Source organism: Cottoperca gobio, chromosome 12 (assembly GCF_900634415.1).
Source record: "Cottoperca gobio chromosome 12, fCotGob3.1, whole genome shotgun sequence".
Lineage (NCBI taxonomy): Eukaryota > Metazoa > Chordata > Actinopteri > Perciformes > Bovichtidae > Cottoperca > Cottoperca gobio.
Genome location: NC_041366.1, coordinates 5,784,187 through 5,809,908, shown reverse-complemented (window position 1 = coordinate 5,809,908; position 25,722 = coordinate 5,784,187). Strand labels below are relative to the sequence as shown.

General features: G+C 38.8%; 1 protein-coding gene across 2 annotated transcripts; it reads left to right on the top strand.

Annotated features, from left to right (window-relative positions):
- The first annotated feature begins 3,642 nt into the window (after window positions 1-3,642).
- Window positions 3,643-25,665, top strand: gsna (gelsolin a). 2 transcript variants are annotated; one of them, XM_029444050.1, is made up of 17 exons: window positions 3,643-3,796; window positions 11,007-11,207; window positions 13,815-13,969; window positions 14,260-14,421; window positions 14,656-14,805; window positions 14,883-14,972; window positions 15,641-15,773; window positions 16,557-16,861; window positions 17,292-17,425; window positions 18,091-18,181; window positions 18,914-18,940; window positions 20,738-20,908; window positions 21,994-22,168; window positions 23,635-23,756; window positions 23,907-23,984; window positions 24,089-24,149; window positions 24,843-25,665. In XM_029444050.1, the coding sequence occupies exons 2-17, from the start codon at window positions 11,012-11,014 to the stop codon at window positions 25,010-25,012; spliced, it is 2,220 nt and encodes a 739-aa protein (XP_029299910.1). In that variant the 5' UTR covers window positions 3,643-3,796; window positions 11,007-11,011; the 3' UTR covers window positions 25,013-25,665. The 2 variants fall into 2 exon arrangements, with proteins under 2 accessions (XP_029299910.1, XP_029299911.1); XM_029444051.1 differs by lacking the exon at window positions 18,914-18,940.
- The last annotated feature ends 57 nt before the right edge of the window (window positions 25,666-25,722 follow it).

Here is a 25,722-nt window from a genome sequence, read left to right as displayed (position 1 = left end):
ACCATCAAATGGTGAGCTCACGAGGAAAGAAACTAAGAGGAATATTTTCTTACCATGAAGCTTGTTCAGTTGGAGTGGAGCTATCAAAACTGCCAAGTGCAATATCTTATTAGACTCAGTGAAGCTGTCAATTCACTACTAGGTACTGCTTTCTGACCCACTTCATCTGTCAATGATTTCAAACTATTTAATTGACGTTTCCAAAGACAAGATCCCCCTCAATCTTCTTCAAACAACCAGCAGGAGCGGGCCCCTCTGCTGGCCCAGCACCTGCCCCTCATCACAGAGACAGACAGCACAAAAAACTTTCAGCAAAGAAATAAAAGGAAAGACGAGGGAGATAATGGGCACCCCTGTTGAAAGCCTCAGAATTTGCAATGAATGAATTTGTCAGCTGTTTTCACTGGGACTACTACATGTCTTTGGTAGTTTCTAATGACTTCTTGTTCACAGTGAGGTATGGAAGCCCATTTCTGCCAATGTGATGAAAACACAGATTCTGTAAGTCATTATAATGAGAAATGTTGTCAAATTGTCAAAATAAGGACTTAATATCTCAACATAATGACGTGGTACATTATGTTGAGATACTAATTCGTTATTTTGGGATACTAAGACATTATTTTGAGATACTTATTAATTATTTGCAATACTAAATTATTATTTCGAGATACTAACTCAGTATTTAGAAGAAAAAGAAAATCATCTTATTTTTTTTGTTTACTGGCAGAAATGGGCTTTCATAGGGGTCCGTGGATCATATTATTGTTATTATTATTATATTTCATAAGATAAGTAAAAACTGACCTTCTGGTAGTGTTGTCAATAAATGTCACCCTGCTGAAAAGTCATGTGATCACCCCCTCAATCACTTCACATTACTACTACTACTTACTAGTTTGGAAAAATAATGTTAAAAAAAGTTACATGCTCTTTTTTTCTTCATCACAAGGCTTTTCCTCTTACTTTATTGTGCTTGCTGAAATGGGCTTCAACAGTTTTAGGCTCTTAATGTGTTTTGGCAAATAAAGATAAAGCTATCTGCATGACTGCCAGTAGGGGTTCGTGGGAAAACATGTTTTTTTTTGTGATTTGGGTGAGCTATCCAACTCATGTCCAAGTCTCCAGTGTACAGCTCTGCCTATTGAGGCTTGCTGGACTTCCTGTCACTCTGAATGCAGCTTCTGTTACTGTCCGAAACACCAAGGCACAAAAACAAGACTTTCTTGTTGGGATGTTTTCATCCATGACTGGAGCCTTTCAATCTGTGCATAGATTACAGCTCCTAATTTTAGAAACTGGTTGACATAGACAATGTACATCGGTGTCAGTAATTTGATATACAGCATCTGTTACCTCAAGACAATAAGTGATTTACATAAATCTGTTATCAACATTTTGTCCCCAAGAAGAGTAAAAATATTTTGCTGCCCTGATGTGACATGTTGTCTTGTATTGTGAGCAGATAAACACTCTTTACAACTGCTCGTTACCACCGCATACAAGTATTATGTTCAATGGAACATAAATAACGTAGAGATAGTAAAAGAGGAAAAGTCAAATACATTCTGTAATTAACAGTTGATTGTTACTTTTACATCACTCAAATAAAATGTCCTGTTAAATAACATCAGCAATCAGCTTATAATGCTACCTTGTTATTACTGTCTCATATTTGTTGGTGCCAGTAGTAAGGATGAACACAAATGACCCACTGTTACTGTTGTCTTTTGTCCACTAGAGGGCCACCGAGATTTGAAAATAAGGTAAAGGGCATCCCGTTTCATGTTGGTGGTCAATCAAATTCCCTCCCTGTCATATTCTAAATGTTAGCATATTCTTTTCTCAAATAATACCAAAAAGAACATGATTAAAAAAAGATAATAGAATGTGAACGTGTGCTTTGATTGATTAATGCAATGAATACAATGGGATTTACAAATCAATTTACTGTAAAAAATAAAAATAAAATTGGTTTAACCTGCAAGATCAGTGTTTGCACTGGTGGGTTTCTGTGGTCTGATACGCAGGTAGTGTCAGTCAAGCATTGTCCGTCGCAGACTGAAAACATTGAAAAAAATCTTTCTGTATTTTGTCTCTAAATGTAGCACGTGACGCATATTTCACAAAGTTCATGAATTCTTACAACTCTTTGGGTTGTATCCACATGGGTGAATCCACCTTTGGAAGTCTCTTTGGATAAAAGCGTCAGCTAAATTAATGTAATGTAATGTTAAGGTCTTATGGGAAAATTCTAAATGCACTTAGAAACATTTGAATGTGACGTTGCTCACTTGGTAAAAGGGCCAAAATAACTTTATGTTACTTACTGTAATACCACCCAGAGCCAGTCAGGATCCTCAATGACTGGCTCACCACGTTTTCAGACATCTTGATACAATTAAAATAAATACTATTAGTTTTGAAGACTTTAAATTACACGTAACTATCATTAGTCATATGTGATATTATTGGTAGCAGTGTCAGCGTATGCCTATCAACAAGACAGAAGACGGAAACATACTAAATAAATGTCTAACAACATAACATGCAACAGATTTGATAGCAGCCTGGCAGTTGTGGACATTGGTTATCTCTCTTATGCTCCATGTGTATTTATAAGATTTTACAATATAGACAATGATTTCTGTCAGTGGCTGTCTTTGCTATATGACAGTGCACTCTGTTAATGCAGCTAATAATAATAATAAAATGTTGATATAGTGCTAAAATAAATTGTTTTACGCATCAGATAAGCACATAAATGGATAATGGAAAGGATGAAACATTAATAAGATGAAACCATATCTGGTTCCAGTCTCTGCTTGACAACCAAACATCTGCAACACCTGCTGGAGCCATTAAAGATGAAGGCCAGCCTTTACATAATTAGTCATTATTGGAAGTGTTTGAAGGTCCAAAAACTACTATTTTGCAATATATGCTTTGTGTAGATATTAAATTCACAAGTTAGAGTTTGGCATACACACTTTCATGATTTTGTTAGCAGGTATTACATATTTAAGGCACAAACAAAAATAAGTGCATTTTCATTGCACAGAAACGTGGAACCAAGATGGCATCATAGATGCATTTAGTATCTCAGTGTAATAATTGCAAAACCATACTGTACTCAGGAGCTACACAAGGAGTTGTACGCCGCGTACGTAATATCACAAAATATTATGAGTATGAAGTAATTATTATGCTGTAATAATCTAATTTTCTTAAAAACAAGTTTGAACCTCACACACTGCAATGACTGTGTGCACATGGAAAAACCATGAGCATGCACAGTCTGTAATACAGTAGACTGCTAACCAGACTATGAAGGAAGAAACAAGGTGTGCCTTATTAGCATCTGTACAGCAGGCAGGGGGCAGTGTCGGGCGCTCTGTTTCAGACCGGAAGTGTAGACCCTAACCCTGCAAGAAAAAGAAAAGACACCCATGTATTGTTTTTTAATGTATATAATTAAATGTCCAAATAACACAACACATTGAAATCCAATATAAAGAACAAAATACACATGGTTTACAAAGTTGACAGATAGAGAGCGATTAGACAGATTGATATAGACATCAGTTTGCTTGTGTCGGCCGCCCTACACGTAGACAGGCGGTGCTGCAGCCCAGCCAGGGGAGTGTCATAACGGGGAGTGTCCCGGGCCAGAAGCATAAACAGCGGCTCCTCATTCCGCAGCCTGCCGACTCGACGCCTCTCTGCTCCCGCTGCAGCTAGAAGCGCTCACCGCGGCTCACTCAGGTTCACACCGATCACAATCTACACGTTTCAGGTACGTTAAAACCCACTTTCTGCGATGAAACAGCCTGTAGGCCTATAGCACAGATTTATGAATGTGATGTCTTAATGAGGGCAGCAGTAATGAACCGTTACTTTACACGCTGGAACAAAGGTTTGATATGCTGGGAAGAAAGGGAGGGTTTAGGGCTAAATACGTGGCTTCTCTCTGCGTGTAAAATATTGGTTTACTTGAAGCCAAGTTCTGTCTGTCTTGCTCATTCAAAGACGTGTAAACCCTGCTTTTATTGTCAAAAGTGCAACGCAGCTGCCATATATGGACAGCAGTGGAAACCCTGATGATGATTAATAATGCTGTGTGGTTCTGCTTATTCTGACCAGGCTTGCTCACATTCTTCATGATAGTGACCTCAGACTGCCATGATGTGAAACCCAAAGAAACCTGTCTATCATGCTGTATTTTGCTGCATTACAGTAAAACAAAGTTTGTTTGAGCGTCTCACTTCAACACATCTGTGAGATTTTCATCATCAGCTGCTCATCTCTATATAAGGAGCACTGTGGTTGCCATAGAAACACACAATCAAATAGTAGAAGTGCTCCTGAGGAAGTTAGTCACAACATCCTTTATGTGGTTGAGAGTCAGTCAGTGTAGTGTATAAGTGTGTATGAGTGTAGGAGATAAAGGCAGACTTGTGTTAGCCAATCAGAAGGTGCTTTGTCAGATCCACAGTCAGCTGCCAGCCGGACAGAGATTAAGGGATGCCTTAACCCAGCAACTATAATCCTCAAACAACAACTGTGTGCATGTTTTCTGTCTACCAGGGCAGGACAGCTGAACTGGTGGGGATGTTTGTAGGCTCTGTGGACATGTTTCCCATTTTTACTTTTAGGTCTCAAAATGCCTTTTCTAGGCTCAAAATAATGTTTTTTAAGGGGACATTTTGTAGCTGCTAACTGTAATGTTTGTCAGCTGCTGGAGCGAGAAATACAAATTTAGTCGACTGTCCTCACATGACAGCATAGTTAGATTTAACTATTTAATTGTAAACAGAAGTTATATTTACGTCTCTTGACAAGCACACACTTGTGGTTATGCAGTCATGCAATGACTGTCCTCCATGTCCTCGCTCAGCAGCAAAAGTGGAGGCATGACAAAGAAAAAGTCCAGTAAACAGGGATTTGGTGATTTGCAGGTCAGAAGATGTCTGGTTTAAAACTGGGGCTGTCTAGGTTACCTATAACCATTGCACTTAAATCACTTAATTTGTAGAGTAAAGCACGTCCAACTACTTATTGAAATACAAAGCATATGAAACACTTTCTTGGCTTGGTTTCTTCTAACAGGGGAGGCAGTTTTTCCCTAACGTTACCCAAACAGTTTCAGTTGGCTAAATTTAATCAATTTTTGGACAGTTAAATGGGTCGTTGTTGGGTGGGGCATTCACAAAACAACTCAAACAGATCCTTCTATAAACCTTGAAGGCACAATGACTAGGACTTTCATAAAAGTCCTAAAAAAAGAATGTTGTGTTTACAAACCACAACCTACTCATTGTGCTGTAATATCTTTTATGTATTCATTGAATGTTCGACAGAACTCCCAAAGTATTTTAACGAACAAACAAACAAACAAACAAACAAACAAGTAAGGGGCCATCTAATTATACTTTGTGATGACAGGTCAATACAAAAAAACATTTCAAAGTACAATAATTAAACAGGCTATTGCAGATTTCTCCCCCTCTAGAAACTCCTTAAATGATCTTCATATCTTCTCTAAGGTCGAGTACTTTCTCTTAATCATTAATGGACGTTTTTCAAAAGCAAGAGAGTTTGATCGACCGTTAAGCCATATTTTTAGATCCTTTAATATCTTCTGCATGAGACTTTCAAAATCGAGATGAAGTTAGCAACTGAGACCATACGTTGTAGAAATATGTGCTCTGTATTTCAGGAGAAAAGTTGGGGTTTTCCCATTGAATTCAATATGGTCAATGTTTTTCCAGTGAAGGATGAACAGGGCCACACCTAAGTATTAAAACACACATGGTGTCTTGTAGCAGCGTGTTGCATTTGGACAGGGCAATGATTTAGAAACTATTGATATACTGTACATCACATTACCTGCAGGCATTAAAGTTCACATGTTAAATACATACATTTCTGTTAATAAGATTGCATTGCATGTCAATATCTTTCAAGTAAGAGGCCATTTTGAAAGGAATATGAGTTTATTTGCTTGATATGATTAATTTAGCTCAGAACTGGTTTCAGCTAGATTGTTCCTGAAACAAGCGTCTCGTATTTTTTAACAACCGATCATATATCAGGGTGGTTATTTACTAAGTCATAAACAGCCATTTTGATTGTCTTTGTCTTACACTGTGTAAACAGGAAGCAGAGTGTTATCTGTCCTGAGCGAGCAAGAGGACAGCTGCCCGGCCTTCAAGAGGCTCAGAGTGGCATGAGTGGAGAAAATGAATCATCAAGAATCCCCTTTCCCTGAAAGAGGAACTTTTTTTGAGAAACTCAGCGCAGAAGCCCAGAAACTCAGGACTATTATGGGCTTGTTTTAGAAGTAGGACACCAGCAAACAAATCACAAGGGCTTGAAATAATAAATCGAATCATCTGACTCCACTGTTGCTATCCGTGCAGCGGATCAAGTGTTGAGGCCTCAAGGGAAGACAGACACAAAAGAGAGGCTGGTGATTATGGGGGAGGGGACCAAATAGCTGAGGTTGGACTGACAGACTCACTTCATGGTTATTTGGAGGTGGGGGGGGGGCAAAGAGCCCACAGGGAGAGGGCAGAAACTTGTGGAATACCTCGGGCTCTGCAGAGGTGCTTATAGACACCATATGGTTTTCCCAGCACGCCTGAGTAGAAGCACTCCCCAACAGTCATGTGACCTGTTCTATTTAAGCTTGTAGCCGTGTGTGTGTGTTGAGTCAAACTACCCCTCCCTGAGTCACTTTATCCAACCTGCATCTGCCAGAGACATTTCATGGTTACTGTTGTTTTAGTCAGCTTCTAATTTGTAAAAAAAACGACAACGAGATTTCATTCTCTAACCTTCTCCCTCATTCCTGTTACATTGTGTTTGTTATTGACCTTTTGTCACAGTTGTTATCACATTTTTAAATACCGGCTTTGATTTTTCAAAGTGTGAGGTGAATCAGATGCTGTGTACCCCCCGTCTGATGTTTGCTTTATTAAATCGCACGCAGTACGAGTATCTAAGTGTGGGAGAAAACATCTTTGATGTGCAAAGACAGACGGAGCATTTCTCTCCATCAGAAGGGAAGATCATAATCAAAGGCAGTCATATTTATTTAGTGCCACAAAAACAAAGGCCCTTGGAATAAGAAGCGATATATTCAGCAGGTGAAATGTTTCAGAGTAAAGGTATTCGGCTGCTGTTGGATGAAGAGACTTCTTGAACAAGTCAACTTTTCAGGCAACCAGAGAGCTACGTATGCAGCATGTTTTTGAACATTTATCGCAGGGATTGACAAAGTACTTTTGTCATGAAATTTACACTAGAAGCAATAATGTCAAACTTTACTTCAAGTGTAGTTACGAAGTGAAAACTGAAGTGATAAGTTTTCCTGTAATGTTTCACAGTTTTTGGCTTTAATACGCCCTATGCTACCTTCAGGGACTCTGCATGTCTCTGCTGTACAGCCGCCTCTGTGTTAATGAGGACCCCCATGCTCAGCTCACATATTGCATGCGAGCTGTTCATATTGCTGGGTGTGTCTGTTTAAGTTAATGAATGGCTGTATATCAACTCAAGCAGAAGTTACTCTTTTATTACGAGTGGTTTGGGAACATAACGTTATTGTATTGTTCTGTTGTTTAGGACGGTTCCTCAGATATTTAGGAAGTTGCAGTTTGGAAGATGTGGTAGCCACCTCATTTGTGTTTCAGCATTTCAGATGCTCAAACTATTTCCTGTTTCACTTCTTTATTTTTATTTTCTAAAATCTTGCGCTAACCCTAACTTAACTATGATAACTGAGCGCCTCCTAAATGACTTTTGTGTCGAGATAACATGAATCAATTCCATAATTTTTACAGACAATATATCCCTCTACCTAAATACATTAACATTACGTACATCACAGAGAAACACACAGATTTTGGTTAGCTAAAGGGCTAATCTATCTTATCTTGACTATCAGTCCACTTTGTCCACTCACCGGCCTGAACAGACATCCAACAGGAACTTTCACTGACTGTTATTTGATAAACACAGCTCCTAGATCTAATATGCTGGATCGGTATTTGCGCCAGATTGCATACATTTAAACCGGACGATCAAAATCCACAGCTGTTTCACTGACTACGTTTACATGCACACTAATATTCCAAATATGATAACATTCAGAATTTGAGACGTGTCCTGTAAACAGCACAATACGTTTGGATATTTAGAATTAGGCCTTATTCCATATGTAGCATTTTCTGATGAAAACATGTTGGATATGCCGATATGATTCAGGTTTTTAGGAACATTCTTTGGAAATATAGACAGCGCATTTAGAACATGCATCTCATTTGTGGTTTCTACCACAGTTTGAGACACTCGGCCTCTTGCCTGTTTACAGACAGCTCTTTGCTTTGTACACAAATCAACTAGCCATGACTTTGCAAGGCTGGGGCGGAGATGCATTCCCAAAAGAAAAAGCCCACATTTCTGGTCGAAAGGAGAAACACATCTAGTTTTAAACAAATATGAAAGACTTGGTTATCAACATGTTTTTGGACATGCAAAAATATCGCAATGCCATTTATCGCATATATCTATTGGTATGTTTGTTTTCAGGCTACACTTATTAGGGCTCACACATTGCTAACATTCGCTCAGTGTAACCTTCCTGTGTGGCAGCAGACGCTGCAGATTTGCTGTCTGACCAGGAACTCCACCAGACTTCTTTAGAGCCACTGTAGGAAAATTCAGCTTTCCGCAACCTCCATCAATAATGATCCCAGTGGAATGGCCCAGCAGCCTCCCGACACAGGCGCTGCGGTGTCATGGAAGCTCAGACGGCTCATGACCTCGTATGACTCTTGTGTACCCAGCTGTTTTGGCTACATTTTTTGGTGTTTTGACTGCATGTCATTCTTCTAAAGGAGCTGTACATGTATTAGCTCTCTATAGTCCCACACATTAATGTATTTGTTTCTTTGCAGTACAACGTCAAATATCTATCCAAATAATTCATCTTAAAGAAATCCACCAGCTAGCCACATGTGTTGACAACAGGACAAAAACCAGGAAAGTTGACTGTGAAAATGATCCACTTAACTTTTCCATGCTGAAACATTCCTACTAAATACTGCACAGTGAGTCTGTTACATGAGAGGAGAGCCAAAATGGGGAAAAAGGAACCCCACATTGGTTGGCCACCTCCCTCTTGCAGGGTCAGGAGCAGATTTCTGCCATGTTTGTGGGCAGACAGCCGCCTAGAAGAATGGATTCTTGCTCCAGTGAGGACTTTAGTAATGCAAATTGAGAGGCAGCTGGTCCAAGCAGCATTCCTGTGGAAAACTGGATTCTGTGTTTATTTTGAACTACATGACCTCCAGCTTTTAGATTTGTTGGTAATACCTGAATCTGAGCTTCATTAAAAGGGTTTGAATGTCTTATAAGCACATAATCACTTAATTAAATGAGCAAAATAAAGAAGAAATGCACCATTGAAGCTCACAGGAGCCCCTTTCAGAGAGGTCAGGTTCTTATTTCAGAACACGGCTTCACTTCAGAGCTGTTTGCTCTCTGCACTGTTTTCTGTGCGAGCCACTAATATGTGGGTCAGAGTCTGCTGCAAAACCTCAGAGCACACATCTGTTCACTTTTGCATGTAGTGTGAACTGTGTTATCTGACATTGCAAATAGTTACCAGGTTGAAGATGCATTTAGATATTTTACTTAAATAAAAGCAGCAAGACCACAATGTATAAATAATACATTACAAGTAAGTCGTGCAAGAACAGAAGTGTTAGCAACAACGTTTTTATTATCAGTTATGATAACTATTTACCAAGTTAAAGGCACCGTGTGGACGTTTGTTAACAAACAAAGTTAAGTTATCAGTGTGATTTTAATGACTTTATATACAATTGGGTAGTTACAGTTATAATAATACATCATATTTAGTAAGATCTTACATTTTGTATGCGTACATCTTAATCTGATAAGCAACTATAGCTGTCAAACAAATATAAGAACACTTTATTTCTCAAAAATAAAACATTATTTACAACATAGATATATGGACCTAAAGTGTAATGTAGCAAGTAAAGTACAAGTCCATTTTTAAACATTTAAATTTTAAATCGTATGTACAGTAACTAAGAGTATGGAGTTATTTTTCTTTGTTATGCTGTCTTTAATAGAAGTTGAACAAATATGAAGCTTAACACATATTTCTAAAGTCTTTTGAGGACCTTACACCGTCGTGTCGAATAATCCCAAACCTGATTACCTTGTTGTTAACTCACTAACTGTTGTTCTGGAAACAGTTTCCAGACGCCCATAACAAAGATTTTACCAACTTAAAAATCTCAAACATCCACACATGCTATTCTGAGAGGCCAGCGGGTTGGAATCCAATGCAGCACAGACACACGCCTACTTGAAACTCTTGATTTGGCGCCTCATGTCTTTTATGCTCTGAGATAGGGCTGAAGTGTTTGATATGTGTGTGCATGAAGCTTTGGCTGTTAGGGCTGTGCTATAAACGTACTGGGAGACCATAGGGACATGGGTGACACATTTAAAGAAAAGCCAAAACCAAGATGACTATGATAGAAGATTTTCGCCATATCTCCTACCCCTAGTGTCCAGGTATTTGTGGTTGCATGCATAAAGTTATATCTAGTTATACAAATCTTTTCCTATATATAAGTACACACAGGGTTTCTTTTGCCTGTTATGACAATGCCTGAGTCATAACTGCCTGGGCTTCCTCTTCCTGCTTACCATAGGAAACACCCAGAGCACAGGGCATCAATGACTCACCCTGCTGTACCATTAATATCTAACTGTAACCCTAAACTTTATCGCTGTATCCATGGCAACATCTCAGCCTTAAAGGGAGTGGCTTTCCAGAGCAAACATCTCACAAATAGGGTCTGACTTTTAAAAGGTAATTACAAAGCTCCACGGCTCTCCTCTGTGCAGTATAGCAGGGTAGAAAAGCACTAAATCTCAGGTGTGTGATTTCCCTGCAGGCAGAATGGCAGTGCAGCACCCAGAGTTCGATCGGGCCGGAACGATGCCGGGCCTCCAGGTGTGGAGGGTGGAGAACTTCGACCTGGTGCCTGTCCCCGAGAACCTGTATGGGGGATTCTACACCGGAGACGCCTACCTCCTCCTCAACACCATCAAACAACGCTCGGGGAACCTGCAGTACGACCTCCACTTCTGGTTGGGTGAGTGCAGTGAGACGGACGTTATGATGACAGGGAAATAAGCAGAGGTCAAGGGAATATCCGCTTAAAAACATGTTTACATATTGTTTGATTATTTGACATTAGATTTAATTGTAAAATCACATTAAAACTATGGATCCCGTAAGGAAAAAAATACTTTTACATTCTCCTTCATAACTGAAAATTAATTCAAAAGTTTCTCGGGAGAACACAAAAGTATGTATATATATATATATTTTTTTTTTCCTGGTTCCCTTAGGAGCTCCTTAGAAAAACATGTGTACACAAGATCTCTAAAAAGTGAATTTGATTTAAAGAAATGTAATTATGTCATCCAGCACTTATGTATATAATATACTTATGAGAAAAAAATGATTCTACTTCAAAGCAGAATATTCAAATCAATATTTAATGCGAAAAGAGACAAACATTTTTGGATCCATTCAGCCTTTTTTTTCTTTTGCATGTGACAATTTCCATGTGAGGTATTGAATGTGGGAGGATGAGAGGAGAAAAACGTGTTGTTTTTAAACAACAGACGAGACTGTACGTTAACAGACAAAGCTGCGTTTACCGCTGCTGTTGTGTTTTATGTTTCAGCTGCGTCTCATCCTCCTAACTTAGATCAGCCATTGTGACAGGCCTTACTTCCTGTTACAGATGTGCTTTGTGATCATACTTAAAAAGCTTACAACAAGGATACAGTGCAGTTTCATAACTGACACTTTCTCAATGATCTAAAGCCTCATATGTTGCATATGATGTTTTGGTTTCAGTACAAGGGATTTAGTCAAAACCGTTTTGCACCGTTCAGCATACACAAACAAATACTGCCATTGGTGGATTAAGTATTCAGATCATTTACTTAAGTAAAAGCAGTAATGCCACATTGTAACATATTTCATAACAAGTTAAAGTTCTGGATTAAAAATGTGGCTTAAAATGACAATTTATCTGCAAAAGTATTAAACTACTCATGCAGAATGGCCCCTTTATAATAAGATTCGATATGTATAGTGGAAGATTATTAACTGATGCATCAGCATTTAAATGTTGTATGTAGAGGTAAAGCTACAGTATTGGAGAAAATGTTCTAACAGTAATGACTTTCTTCCACTATTTTATATATTGTAGAACACGCTGACAGTAGCTAGCTTTAAAAAAAGAATACTGCACGTCGGCGACATGTTGAGTTTTCATATGTTGTATACAGACAAAGATATAGTGGTCTGAATAAATCTGTCCAATGACAACCATGCAGCTTAATTAATCATTTTCATGAAATGGGATTTTTAAATGTTAAGCGTAGGATAATTCTTCTCAACCCATTAAGGCAGGGGTGTCAAACTCATTTTAGTTCAGGGGCCACATGCAGCACAATTTGATCTCAAGTGGGCCGGACCAGTAACATCACAGCATAATAACCTGTAAATAACGACAACTCCAAACGTTTCCCTTTGTTTTAGTGCAAAAAAGTACATTCTGAAAATGTTCACATTTTATCTTTTTACAAAACATTATGAACAACCTGAAATGTCTTAAGAAGAAAAGTTGCAATTTCAACAATAGTATCAGTTTATCATTTACACATGTGCATTACAACTTACAGATCACAGTGTATCTACAAAGGCACACACATTTAGTCACAGGTATCTGGAACAGTAGTTTACTTTATGATCAAAACAACTAATCTTTACACTTTGCAAAGTCATCCCGCGGGCCGGATTGGACCCTCTGGCGGGCCGGTTTTGGCCCCCAGGCCGCATGTTTGACACCCCTGCATTAAGGTGAATTTAATCCTTCAACCATGTCAAATGTTGATACTTGTTGCGATAATATGTTTTGTGATACTGTATAGATTCTCAAAAACACTATCAATACTTAATGAATAGTTTACATACAAAGATTTGTGACAAACAGTGGCTCAGATTGCACAAAAAGTAGTGCTTTGATGTTGGACGTTACAGGGTCTGTGATAAATGCAAATGCAGATTCCACTGCTCGGATTGCAAAAAAAACATTGACTTTGTTTTCCTCAAATTGTATGCTAGGGTGGTGTGATGACAGTTTTCGCCATATATCGCCTCGCTAACAGTATTGCGATATATTAAATCGTATCCCCTGCATCATGATACCTATCTTAATGTATACACAGCCCTAGTTTTCACTGGACAGCGACATCAACAACAAGTCATTGTCACTTTCAAATTAAAATCCAAATTAGTATTTGGAGCAGCCAAAACCTAAAGATTAGTCCTGATGACAGAAGACAGAGTGTCTGACTGCGTCATCACCAAACAGGAAAGTCGTATTTTTTTATTGATTTCATGTCCTTTTAGTCAACTTGATTGATCATGGAAACAGCTTTTACCAACGAACAGGATCTGATGTAACCCACCCACCAACTGAAATAGAATAATGTTGCCTGTATAAACGTGTCTGCTGGCCCACTGCTGCTGCTGCATATCGACCTCCTGACTCACTCAGTCCTCAGTGAGGGAACTCATCAATCACAAAATGTGGCTCTCTGAGTAGATGTACAGACTGCTGAGATAGAAATAAGGACGAGAATTAATATGGAGTACATCTGTGGTTCCTCTGGTGCAGGTGATTTCTGTTCCCAGGATGAGAGAGGCTCGGCGGCCATCTTTACAGTCCAAATGGACGACTTCCTGAAGGGAAAACCCATCCAGTACCGCGAGGTCCAGGGACACGAGTCCAAAACCTTTCTTGGCTATTTCAAGTCTGGACTCAAATACATGGTAAGTTTGCATGTTTATAGCTGTAAAACATCTATATACAAGGAGAGGATGCATGTTTCGTGTGTTTTTTTGCCTTTGCTTTGGTGCATTTTGAACCTGGGATCACATATAGGTACTGGTATATAGGAAGTGAGATTTCCTGTTTGCCACTATTTTGTAAATCTTGTAAATTTCCCAATATTCATGAAAAAATCTTTCTTTGTTTTGTTAAATGTATTTTTGTGGAGGTTGGAGCCACTTTTCTTAAAAGACAGGTATTTTATTTTGAAAATGCAACTCTTACCTTCCAGAAAGGCGGCGTGGCATCTGGGTTTAAGCACGTCGTCACTAACGAGGTGGTCATGCAGCGGGTGCTCCAGGTCAAAGGTCGCCGTGTTGTCCGGGCAACGGAAGTGGCGGTCAGCTGGGACAGCTTCAACCAGGGAGACTGCTTCATCCTGGACCTGGGAGCCGTGAGTCACACTGAGATCAATATTATACTTACTGTGATAATATGGTGCGATTGTCACTACCACAGGGAGGGTTTTTAAGTAGACATACGCTACACGGACAAAACGTTGTGTCAGCTTAACAAACAGAAGCTAAGGATCATGGGAAAGGTTGTCTTTGTTTTTGTAAAACACAAAATACTTGTTTAAATTCCACTCTACTTATCTGCTTTTTAATCTGCTCTTCTTCTTCTACAGGAGATTTACCAGTGGTGTGGCTCCCAGAGCAACCGCTTCGAGAAGCTGAAGGCGACTCAGGTCGCCAAGGGTATCCGTGACAACGAGCGCAGTGGGCGGGCCCGCGTTTACGTCTGTGACGAGGGGGTGGAGAGAGAGAAGATGTTGGAGGTGAGATCAGTGAATGATGAGAACAAGCAAAGTCTCAAACTGACATCTGTGTTAAAACTTGCTGCTTCTGTCTTCAGGTGTTGGGGCCTAAACCAGATCTGCCTGTCGGAGCCTCTGATGACATCAAAGCTGATGCTTCAAACAGGAAGAGTGCCAAACTCTACAAGGTGACCAACCTAAACACACATGCTGTCTCTTTCTCTTTAATATCTCTGGGAATACATCTCTTGTTATAAAGGGCTCATTATTTTCTGTTTTCAATTTAGAATAATAATCTGTGAATCTGTGAAAATATATTTTTTATTACAAAACAAATGCAACAAATAATGTTAGTGCACAATTATTTTAAGAGGCAGGATAATCAAAACATACACTGCTGTTTATATTGTACATGCAGATATAGTAAAGTGCACAAATACAATAACCAGTAATACAAATCCAGGTGAAAATCAGATTTTAAAAGTATTCACTATAGGCTCCTTTGCACTTACTCCAAGTGCTTCTTTTCACTTTTGCAATTATTAAAATATTAATTTATGAATGTTGCTGCGGCAAGAAGTTTTTTACTGTTAATTATGGTTCTGTTCTTGGAGAGGTAAACATAAATAAAGTTTATAAAATACACATGCAAATTGTTTTAAACCAGTTTTGAAATATCTGGGTATTTTCAGTGATAATTTGAAAGTCAAAACATTGTGACTTATTAACGTCACAGTTATACTTATTGATCATTTCTAAGTGACAGGGATATTATTTCAGCTGCTCTTTTGTAATTATCACAAAAGTGACACCTCATGCCTGAACAACGTCCTCCATCCTTCACCTCCTCCTGTAGGTGTCCAATGCCAATGGAAGCATGAGCATTGCGCTGGTGGCAGCAGAGAACCCGTTCGCACAGAGCGCCCTAGAGTCCGGTGACTGCTTCATTCTGGACCACGGCTCCGATGGCAAGATCTTCGTCTGGAAAGGTCAGTGCAGGAAGCTGCAGTGGATTCCTAAAATGTTCATTTAGCAAAGGTTTGCCAGTCGTGGTGAGCCCAGGTGCAGCTGAATTACTTCTCACAGCCAGATCTCGAGAAAAACTAGGCTTTGAGCTACAGTGACATATTAAGAGTTTAGGTCCCCGTTAAAGAATCGTTTGACATTTTGTAAGGTGAGAAGATTGATACCATTCTCATGTCTGTATGCTACATATGAAGCAAGAGTCAGGAGACAGTTAGCTTAGTTTAATTTAGCGCAAAGATTGAGGGGGAAATAGTTAGCCTGCCTTTGTCCAGGTAAAAACATTTCCTCATACCAGCATCCCTAAAGCTCAGTAATAAATATGTTGTATGTCAGTACAAATACCAAAGTGTAAAAATTACACTTTGTTTAGTTTTCTCTTGGGTTGTGTCTATTTCTATTTCCGGGGGAAGTGACTTCCTGGAGTCTTGCCTTAAGGTTGTCTAGCAGTATGTCCGTTTTCCACTCTTTTTGAACGGCTTAAACAAAGAAGATGTAACTATGATATTAAGTGAGCTTTCGAGGTGCTGGTAGGGAGCCAGGCTGTTCCCCCTGCCTCCAGTGTTAATGCTAAGCTAACTTTTTTCACAATTAAACAATGAGAAAAATAGAATATTGTTGCACTAATGAGTCACTCCCACAGAAAGCTCGTCATACAACGCAGATACTATTCATTTGTTTCAAAATTAAAATACTCATATCACAATTAATGTTTTACATACCACCGCTATCTTTTCTTTTGCTCACAGGCAAAGACGCCAACATGGATGAACGAAAGGAAGCCATGAAAGCAGCCGACGAGTTCATCAAGAAGATGGGTTACCCCAAACACACTCAGGTGCAGATTCTGCCAGAGATGGGCGAGACGCCGCTCTTCAAGCAGTTCTTCAAGAACTGGCGGGACAGAGAGCAGACAGAGGGACTGGGCGTGGTCTACATCGCTAACAGCATCGCCAAAATCGAAAAGGTGGCCTTCGACGCATCCAGCCTGCACGACTCTCCTGCCATGGCAGCCCAGCATGGCATGGTGGATAACGGCAACGGAGAGAAAAAGGTAAGAGGAAGGACACGGGTCATTTGTAACACCTTGAACTACCTTGATGACCTTATGTTGCGCGATTGATAACCCAGTCGTGATTTATCTCAAAGAAAGTTTCTGAAACTTGGTTTTCAAGAGTACAGAAATGAATGGAAATCAACAGCTGCCTTGGAGAAAGGACAGTAGGCTACTTTAAAGCCTCAGCTGCTGCGGCTATTACTTTCTCATCCTGTAGGGGGCGATCTGCTTTTTACCATGCAGATCGCATCCTGTTGACGAAGTGTAAATGTGTTTAGTGATTAACAGGAGGAGCATCGCATCTAGAAAATTATACTGTTATGTAATTTATCATCTAATGTAATAATTTAATATCAATTTAATTTGTAGTAAATGGGATAAAACATTAAATACAACAATGTTGTAACTTGTTTTTTATACTTGACAGATCTGGCGTATTGAGGGGTCCGACAAGGCGGAGGTGGATCCGTCCACACATGGACAGTTCTACGGAGGAGACAGCTACATCATCCTTTATAACTACAGCTTCGGAGGACGTCACGGACACTTTATCTACATGTGGTGAGAATCAGAAAACTCCGCAGGATGCCTGAACGAGTTAAATGATGTGCAGAAGTAAAATACATTTCATGAATGTAGAATTTTCTTGCACAAGCAGTTTAGTGTTTTCATGTTACATTACATTACAGGTCATTTAGCAGACACTCTTAACCAGAGCGACTTACATTGAATTAAGTACAGGGACAGTCTCCCTGGAGCAAATCAGGGTTAAGTTGGAAATGTATACCTTGTATATAAAGGTTTCAGATACATCTCTTAAAATATATATATATATATATATATATATATATATATATATATATATATATATATATATATATATATATATATATATATATATATAGATATATATATATATATATATATATATATATATCTATATATATATATATATATATATATATATATATATCTATATATATATATATATATATATATATATATATATATATATATATATATATATATATATATATATATATATTATCCATTGTTAAAAATTAAAATGTTCAACTTTAATCTAGTTTAAGCGTCAATAATTGAAGGGACTATTCTTTTGATATAGTAGTAGTAGCATATACTACTTTTTATTTGACTTTGAAAGGAGCCCAGTCTGTGCCTCATTATGTTCAGTGTAATGACGATGCATTGACGTTGTCTCCCAGGAAGGGCGTGGACTCCAGTCAGGATGAAATCGGGGCCTGTGCGATCCTCGGCTCCCAGCTGGACGACGAGCTTGGCGGGGGTCCTGTGCAGGTGAAACATATTGTTCCTTTAGTGGCTTTTAGTTTTCATGAACTCATATTCAACCTCACGACGGCGCATTAGGGCCATTGTAGGTAAAACATACAAAAAATAAAAAAACATGAAGCCAGGGGGGGTGAGTAATATTCTGAGAATAACTCAAATAGAATTTGTAAATTTGGATATTCTCTGAGATAAATTTGTACATTTATGAGAACAAAACTTGAATATCCTCTGAGATTATAAACTCATGAATTTGGGAGAAAAAACTTACTTGAGGTGCTTTAAAGAATACTTGTGGAGCTATTAAAACTCATTGCGTATGTCTTAATTGATATAATTGTTTTTGATTTTGTGTCTGCATATAGTCACAGATGTCCTCATTTGTCAGGAATTATTTATTTAAAAAAATTCCAGCAACCCAAAAATCTAAGAAAGACATTTTGCAGGTCACAGGTCAAAGATAATTTAAGGCACTGAACAAAATTAAAATGCCTTTTAATTTCCTTGACAAAAAACGTTTCCTCTGAATATTACCACCCCCCCCCCCCCCCCCCCCTTACCCTAATACGCTGTTGTAAATCTCATCTGTTGTGTTATTAAAGTCTCTGCTGTCCTCTGGCTTACTCAGTGCAGTCACCTCCTCTCTCCCCTTTACATCCTCTTACTGTTTCTTCTCTCCCTGATGGTTTCCCTGCTGCTGCTTCTGTCCTCCTTGGTTTTCCACCTTTTCTGTGTCTTCAGGTTGTTGGTGCTCATATAACCACTCAGGTATTTTCCCTTCCTTCCATTCCCTGCTTGTCTCATCCTGCCAAAATGACTAAATTTGTCCAGAGCCAGCGACAAAATAAGCCACATTTTCTTCTTTTCCCACCATCCAGAAAAATATGAATATCTTGATTTTGAGGGATGTTGTTTCCATTTATCTGGCTCCTTTAAGACTTAACAAACGCGATGATCGAATTAACAGGGAATCCATCTCTGTGAAACACAAACAGGACATTCCGATGTGGATGTTAATGGGAGCTTCCCTCCTCTGTCGCCGACTCTGTCGTCTCCACATAAATAGCAGCCCTGTTTCCAAACTCTGCTCTGACCTGATGTTAGATCATGACCTGACTGTCAATGAGTGCTGATTATAGAGTTTGGAAAGAACTGTGAACATCAGTCTGTAAACTGTGTGTGAATCCTGGCTCTGTCCTCGTGTCAGTCTGTGTTCTGCACTCACACTCCTCGTGTGTGTGTTCACTTTGCATGTTCAACCTTCATGTTCCTTGTGTGTGTGTGTGTGTGTGTGTGTGTGTGTGTGCGTGTGTGTGTGTGTGTGTGTGTGTGTGTGTGTGTGTGTGTGTGTGTGTATGTATGTGTGTGTGTGTGTGTTAAAGGATAGAGGAAGAATGGAAATTTGGAAGATACTCACTTTATTTGTCTAACTTTAACATATTTACTTTATTTAAACTTTGGAAAGTATTCTTATACAAAATGATCCTCCATCCTTGACGTTCAATTGTTTTAATCCATGCAGTGTGGAAACATCTGCAGATGTAACGTTGTAGCTCCCAGAAGTTTCCCTGCTCTCACTGTTAAAGGATAGAACAGCTGTCTTGGACACGTCTTGACACTTTTGTATTCAGTTTGTCAAACTTAAGTTGATTTTAATTTACATGTACATGACTGGATATCTTTTGCATGTTTTGATGATACTAACACTGATATGATACCTGAGTTTTAGTACAGATACCCAAATTATACTATGAGGAATATTGATATTTTCTACTAAACCCACTTTTTATTTAATAAAAAATCAAACAACAAACATCTCAATAAATATTTAATTTTTAAATTGTATTTATTTGGCTTTTTTGGCATGATGTAATGGATCAAACACCAAAGCGAAGAGTAACATATAAACAACAGAGCATAATCTATAGTAAATATAGTAAAAACAGCAAGGAGCAGTTTTTGATACTCCTGTGGTACAGACACACATTGATGCCCAGAGAGACCCCAACATTTTAGCAACCAAAACGAGCAATCTGACTATTATTGAAAGAGAGATTTGAAGTAAGATAACAAAACTAAAATACAACTTTTGTGCTGTTTAAAGATCAGTTCACAAGAAATCCTGCTGACGGACAGAGGATGCACAAAGTGTTACGACTGCTGGGAATGTTTGTAGTTAGGAAGTGTACTACTGTGTAGCACAGTAAACCCATTAATGATTATTTATCATTCCTCTCAGGATTAGCATAATTGGCTATGATGACTGGTTTATGAGAAGAGCTGACAGCTTTAAATATTTCTGAAAAAGCTGCAGACTAAGGAGATAAATAAAAATTAGTCTTCACCTGCGTCATCGCTCTGTGTCCTAAATCCACAAACTCTCACCACCTTGTGACACAGACAGTGAACACGTGGCTCAGCCCCATGCTGCCACCCTGTGTCTGTGATCGGGACTGCACCACACTTGATTCACATATTCTTGATGCATATTTCACAACGAGGGAGGATCTGTAGTAAAAACCGTCTTATCGTTCTTAAGTTTTACCGTTGTTGTTTGTGTACCAGGTGATGGTGTCGCAAGGGAAAGAGCCGGCCCACCTGATGAGTCTGTTTGGAGGACAGCCCATGGTGGTGTACAAGGGAGGAACGTCCAGAGATGGAGGTCAGTCGGCTCCCGCAGAGACGCGCCTCTTTCAGGTGCGCTCCAACTCTGCAGGACACACCAGAGCTGTGGAGGTAAGAGAGCGTGCGTCGTATAACTTTACAGCGGAATCAGGTGACTTTACAGGATAATATTCTATATTTTTCTTACTGACAACAAGTATCATGTATGTAGCTAAAGCCTTAGGGGCTCTATTGTCTTCCAAAAACAATAAACACACATCAATTATTATCATGAACAGGCAATGTTTTACTCAAGCCCACACACACCGTCCTGCCTGCTGAAAATACTGCGGCACCAAATGTGTATTAATGTGCAGCTGAAAATAGACCTCAACAAATGCAGTATTTAAGTCTGTTTCAGTAATGTTTGCTAAAAAGTACAATGACCAGCACTTCAGGATTTGAATGAGTCTTTTTTAATGGTTCAGTTGTATTTATTGGGACTGAGTGATACCGTATTAAGTAACGGATGAACGCATTTATGGTCTTTGGTCTTTGCATGGTATCATTTTTATGGAAACTGTAGCCCCAGCTTTATTCTAAAATATCTCTGCAGATAAAAATAAAAATAAAAGACTTTGCTTTTCTAGTACAACAAAGTTTTCAAAAACTCTTGCTGTCAGGTTTCGACAGCCAAAGTCATTTTGTCTCTTCTCTTCTCCTCTTTGTCTTTTCTGATTTAAAACATGAAAAAGTATTTTGTGGTCTTCCCTTTTTAAGAATTCTTATCGATATCTTGAAAAAAGATTAAATAAGTTTGACGGCTGCAGTAGATTGCCCTTGATTCTGCAAATTAATCTTACTCCAGTGGTAGTTTTTAAAACCTTTTACAAGGACGACTTTTACTAGGTACTGTACTCTTACTCATAACAGCTTGTAACTTTAAAGACTTTTGTTTCCATTGTGGGTTTTTTTTGCCAAATATGCTGTCCAGTAAATCTTTTTTCCTGAATTTGTTGCACCCTAGAATTTTATATTCTATTTTATAATATCCATTGCACTTGTTGATATGTTATTGGGGTTGTACATTTTGCAACTGTAAAAATAAAAGCGATCTTCTAAAGTCTTTTTGAATAAAAATGTATTTGTTTACACTGGAAAACAATACCAGCTAGAAACACAAACAGTTAACCTACAATATCTCTGTATCCATGCAGCTTGACGTAGCATCATCCAACCTGAACTCCAACGATGCTTTTGTTCTGGTGACCCCCGGAAGCTCCTTCCTGTGGGTGGGCGTGGGTGCCAGTGACACAGAGAAGCAGGGAGCCCAGCAGCTGTGTGACATCCTGGGAGTGTCTGCGTCTGAGCTGTCAGAGGGAGGAGAGACCGGTAAGGAAACGTGATGAACACAGAATAATAATTTCCCTCTTTGTTGTGCCGTCAGGTCCAACCACAGTCAACGTACTCGACTACAAACTGTGCTGAAGCTGTTAAATAACGCTTTAATGTGAAGCTAAATAGTTTTTATTTTTGTATCTCGGCTAAAGTGCTTGTGTTCATTTATATTAAAACAAAGGAGACGCAATTGCATCAGCCCTTTAGATGTTATCAGTGACTTGTGAATTGCTTTCAAAGCTCAAGAAGAAACTGAATTCTCTGCTAACAATTTCAAATATTTTATATAAACACCCTGCTTTTAAGGACTGGCCTCAGTTGAGGGCTGCTGGAGACAACTAACTTTTTTATTTCTGTGAACTTTCACTGAGTTTTTTAACCTTTTCGCAGTAAATAGAAACATGTTGGAATTTGTTACACGGAAAGTGATGTGTCAAACTATGCAAATGGTATTTAACTTTGACACTTTTACACATTGTGATTCAATATTCCTATTAATTAAAAAACAACACATTTTGTACATCTTTGAAGCTTCACTAGTTAATATTTGTTCATGTCAACAATGAATTAAATGAGTCATAATGACAAACCCACAGAGACGTGCCAGCAACTCTGCAGATTTTCAGCATCTTTAGGTTTTATGTTTCTGTTTTGCAGCAGATGAACTGTAAGGTTCAGTCTCAGCGCTCTCATCACGCTAATTAGACACATCAACAGGATGCTGTGTAAGCAATGATAAACTTACGGTTCACTACCTGCCCAGCGCCAAACAGCAGACACAGTTAACCAGCTAGAGAACATAGTTGAGCATTTAGCGGCTTAAGAGACATATATTTCTTTAGGACTTTGGTGGAGACCAAACCAGCGCGAAAAGGAGAGTGAATATTGGATTTGTATTCATCCGACAAACATTCAAACAAGACTCCAAATAAATGCTAATGTTGCTGTTTCTGTTTGCCAGTGAGTTAGCCAAAATAACTTTATGGTACTTTGTCAGTTTCAGCTGGTTCTTCTGCCTCGAAGTGGCCAACATATCCATCAATGCAGCTTCAAGGCAATAGTTTGATATTTTGGGAAATATGCTTATTTACTTTCTTGCAGTTAGATGAGAAGATAGATAGCGCCCTCATGTGTGTCCACTAATTATGAAGCTAGCTTAAAAGCGGGTTAGCTTAAAAATAGTCCAGCACATGCCCCCCAAGAAACTACAATGTGTTGTCTTTACACTTTAAACTTTACCTATTACAGAACATATTTAATAGTATAGTAGTAGTAGTAGTAGTAGTAGTAGTAGTAGTAGTATTTAATAGTTCATTTGTAGTTTAACTGACAGAAGTGAGCAGTGATATTTCCCAAAATCTCAAACTATTACTTAGAACACCTTTAGGTGTTTTTATGTGTTCTTCCTGTTTAAATACATGACACTGTAATAACCTGGAGTGTGTCTTTCCTCTTCACAGATCAGTTCTGGGAGGCTCTGGGTGGAAATACAGAATATCGTACTTCTACCAGACTCAAGGACAAGATGGACGCTCACCCACCCAGACTCTTCGCCTGCTCTAATAAGACTGGAAACTTCATCGTAAGTCTTTGGTTTAAAAAAAACAACAACAAAAAACTCCTCTACTCATTGACAACTTTTCTTTACTCTGGATAATCCACAGAACAGTTAACAATTTTCACCAGAAAATGGTCATCATTCAGCTCCACTAAATCCTTCTCCTCCTCTCAGATCGAGGAGGTACCCGGGGAGATGACCCAAGAAGACCTCGCCACCGATGATGTCATGATCCTGGACGCCTGGGAGCAGGTAAAAAAAACCAGAGCTTTGACTTCTTTAGACGCACTGCACAGATTCAGAGCAGAGTCAAAAGATGGAAGGAACAAATACATTTCAAACTTTCCCATTTTTAGGTGTTCGTCTGGATCGGAAATGAGGCCCAAGAGGAAGAGAAGACTGAAGCCATGCAGTCTGGTGAGAACATCTGGGGAAACAATCTCAACATCAAATTATTAAAATATGATATCTACTTATGTGGCACCTATTCACTAAAATCATTTAGACCTATGAAATAGTGGGAGTGAAAAAGGGAAATGCCACTAGAACTTGCCTCCATGTTTTTTATTTATATTTCAAAATTGGCATCATAAACTGACCTTTCTGAGAAAGTTCAAGGAATATTCATAATTTTTCTTACAAATCAAACATCATAATTCTTCTCATTATAAAATTAAAAACAGATGAATTATTTCTTTCATAATTAAGGAACTTCATTAAGGATTTTCCTGGCAAAACCTATTTTCCACCGGTTCACCAGAAAACAGTTTAGAACAGAAAATGGATCACCAGATGTTTGTTTTCTCACTTGCCTTTCAGGGCCTCCGTAGCACACGAGTAATACAATCTTATTTAAGTTTGATTAAATCTTATTTTGTTTTAAAGATAATAGTGTCAAACAGCATATGTGTATTAGATCATTAAACCTGTTTCAAGGTAACTTACCTCATACTGAACTTAACTGATCAGTTTGCATGTCTTTAAATGTCGGTACAATAAGATTTTGATTCCCTTTCCGCTTGTTGAGCAAATACACATTATTCTGCTGTGCGTATGTGATTCAAGTTTACTCCATGACTAGTACTAATTCAAGCTTTTCCACTTCTTCAGCGGCCCGTTACATCGAGACAGATCCGGCCAACAGAGACTCAAGGACGCCCATCGTCAAAATCAAGCAGGGCTTTGAGCCGCCCACCTTCAGCGGCTGGTTCCTGGGCTGGGACCACGAGTACTGGACCAGCGACCCCCTGGAGCGTGCCATGGCTGAACTAGCCCTGTGAGATCTCCCCTCACCCTCCCTCCCCATCAGCCCTGACCTTTGACCCCGCTGCTCTGCCGCAAGCACTGAGCTTCAATCATAAGACTTTTTTAGCTGCCAATACGGCCAGAATTTTTTTTACCTTTTGTTGTGTTTGTGAGGGATACAGGTCGAGGGTTCTGATTCACTTTGTCTCAAACAATAGCAATAGAGCTTTAACAGATACACAGGCTTTATGTAAGGTTTGCACTAGTTTTAGTGAAACCAATTTTTCACATTTGTTTTATATGCTGACAATAAAACCTGTCCACTAGTGAAATGCAAACAAAGTCTTGGTATGCTGCAACATTGGAAAACTCACTGCCAAGAAAACACTGCTTATAAACAGTAATACAACCGATGCCTTAATATTCTTTCCTCCAGTTTACAGTAAACGTGCCGTTTTAAAAAAGGTACTTTTTCCAGTTTAAATGTTTGCACCTTTAGATGCCCCTTATATTTATTGTTTTTAAAAGTCATAGATTCATGCCCAGGAAAGCTTGTGTGACGCTGCAATAACCAACTTTAAGTGGGAAACTGACGCTTTGCTGCTTTACAAACAGTCACGTCTTCTGTGACACTTTCTAATGTTTCCCTAAGCCTTGTTATCATTTCAATAAAACCAAATCAAAAGTGTTTTATGTCTCTGATTTATTTAACATTGACTTGCAATACTAATCTGAAAAGAATGAA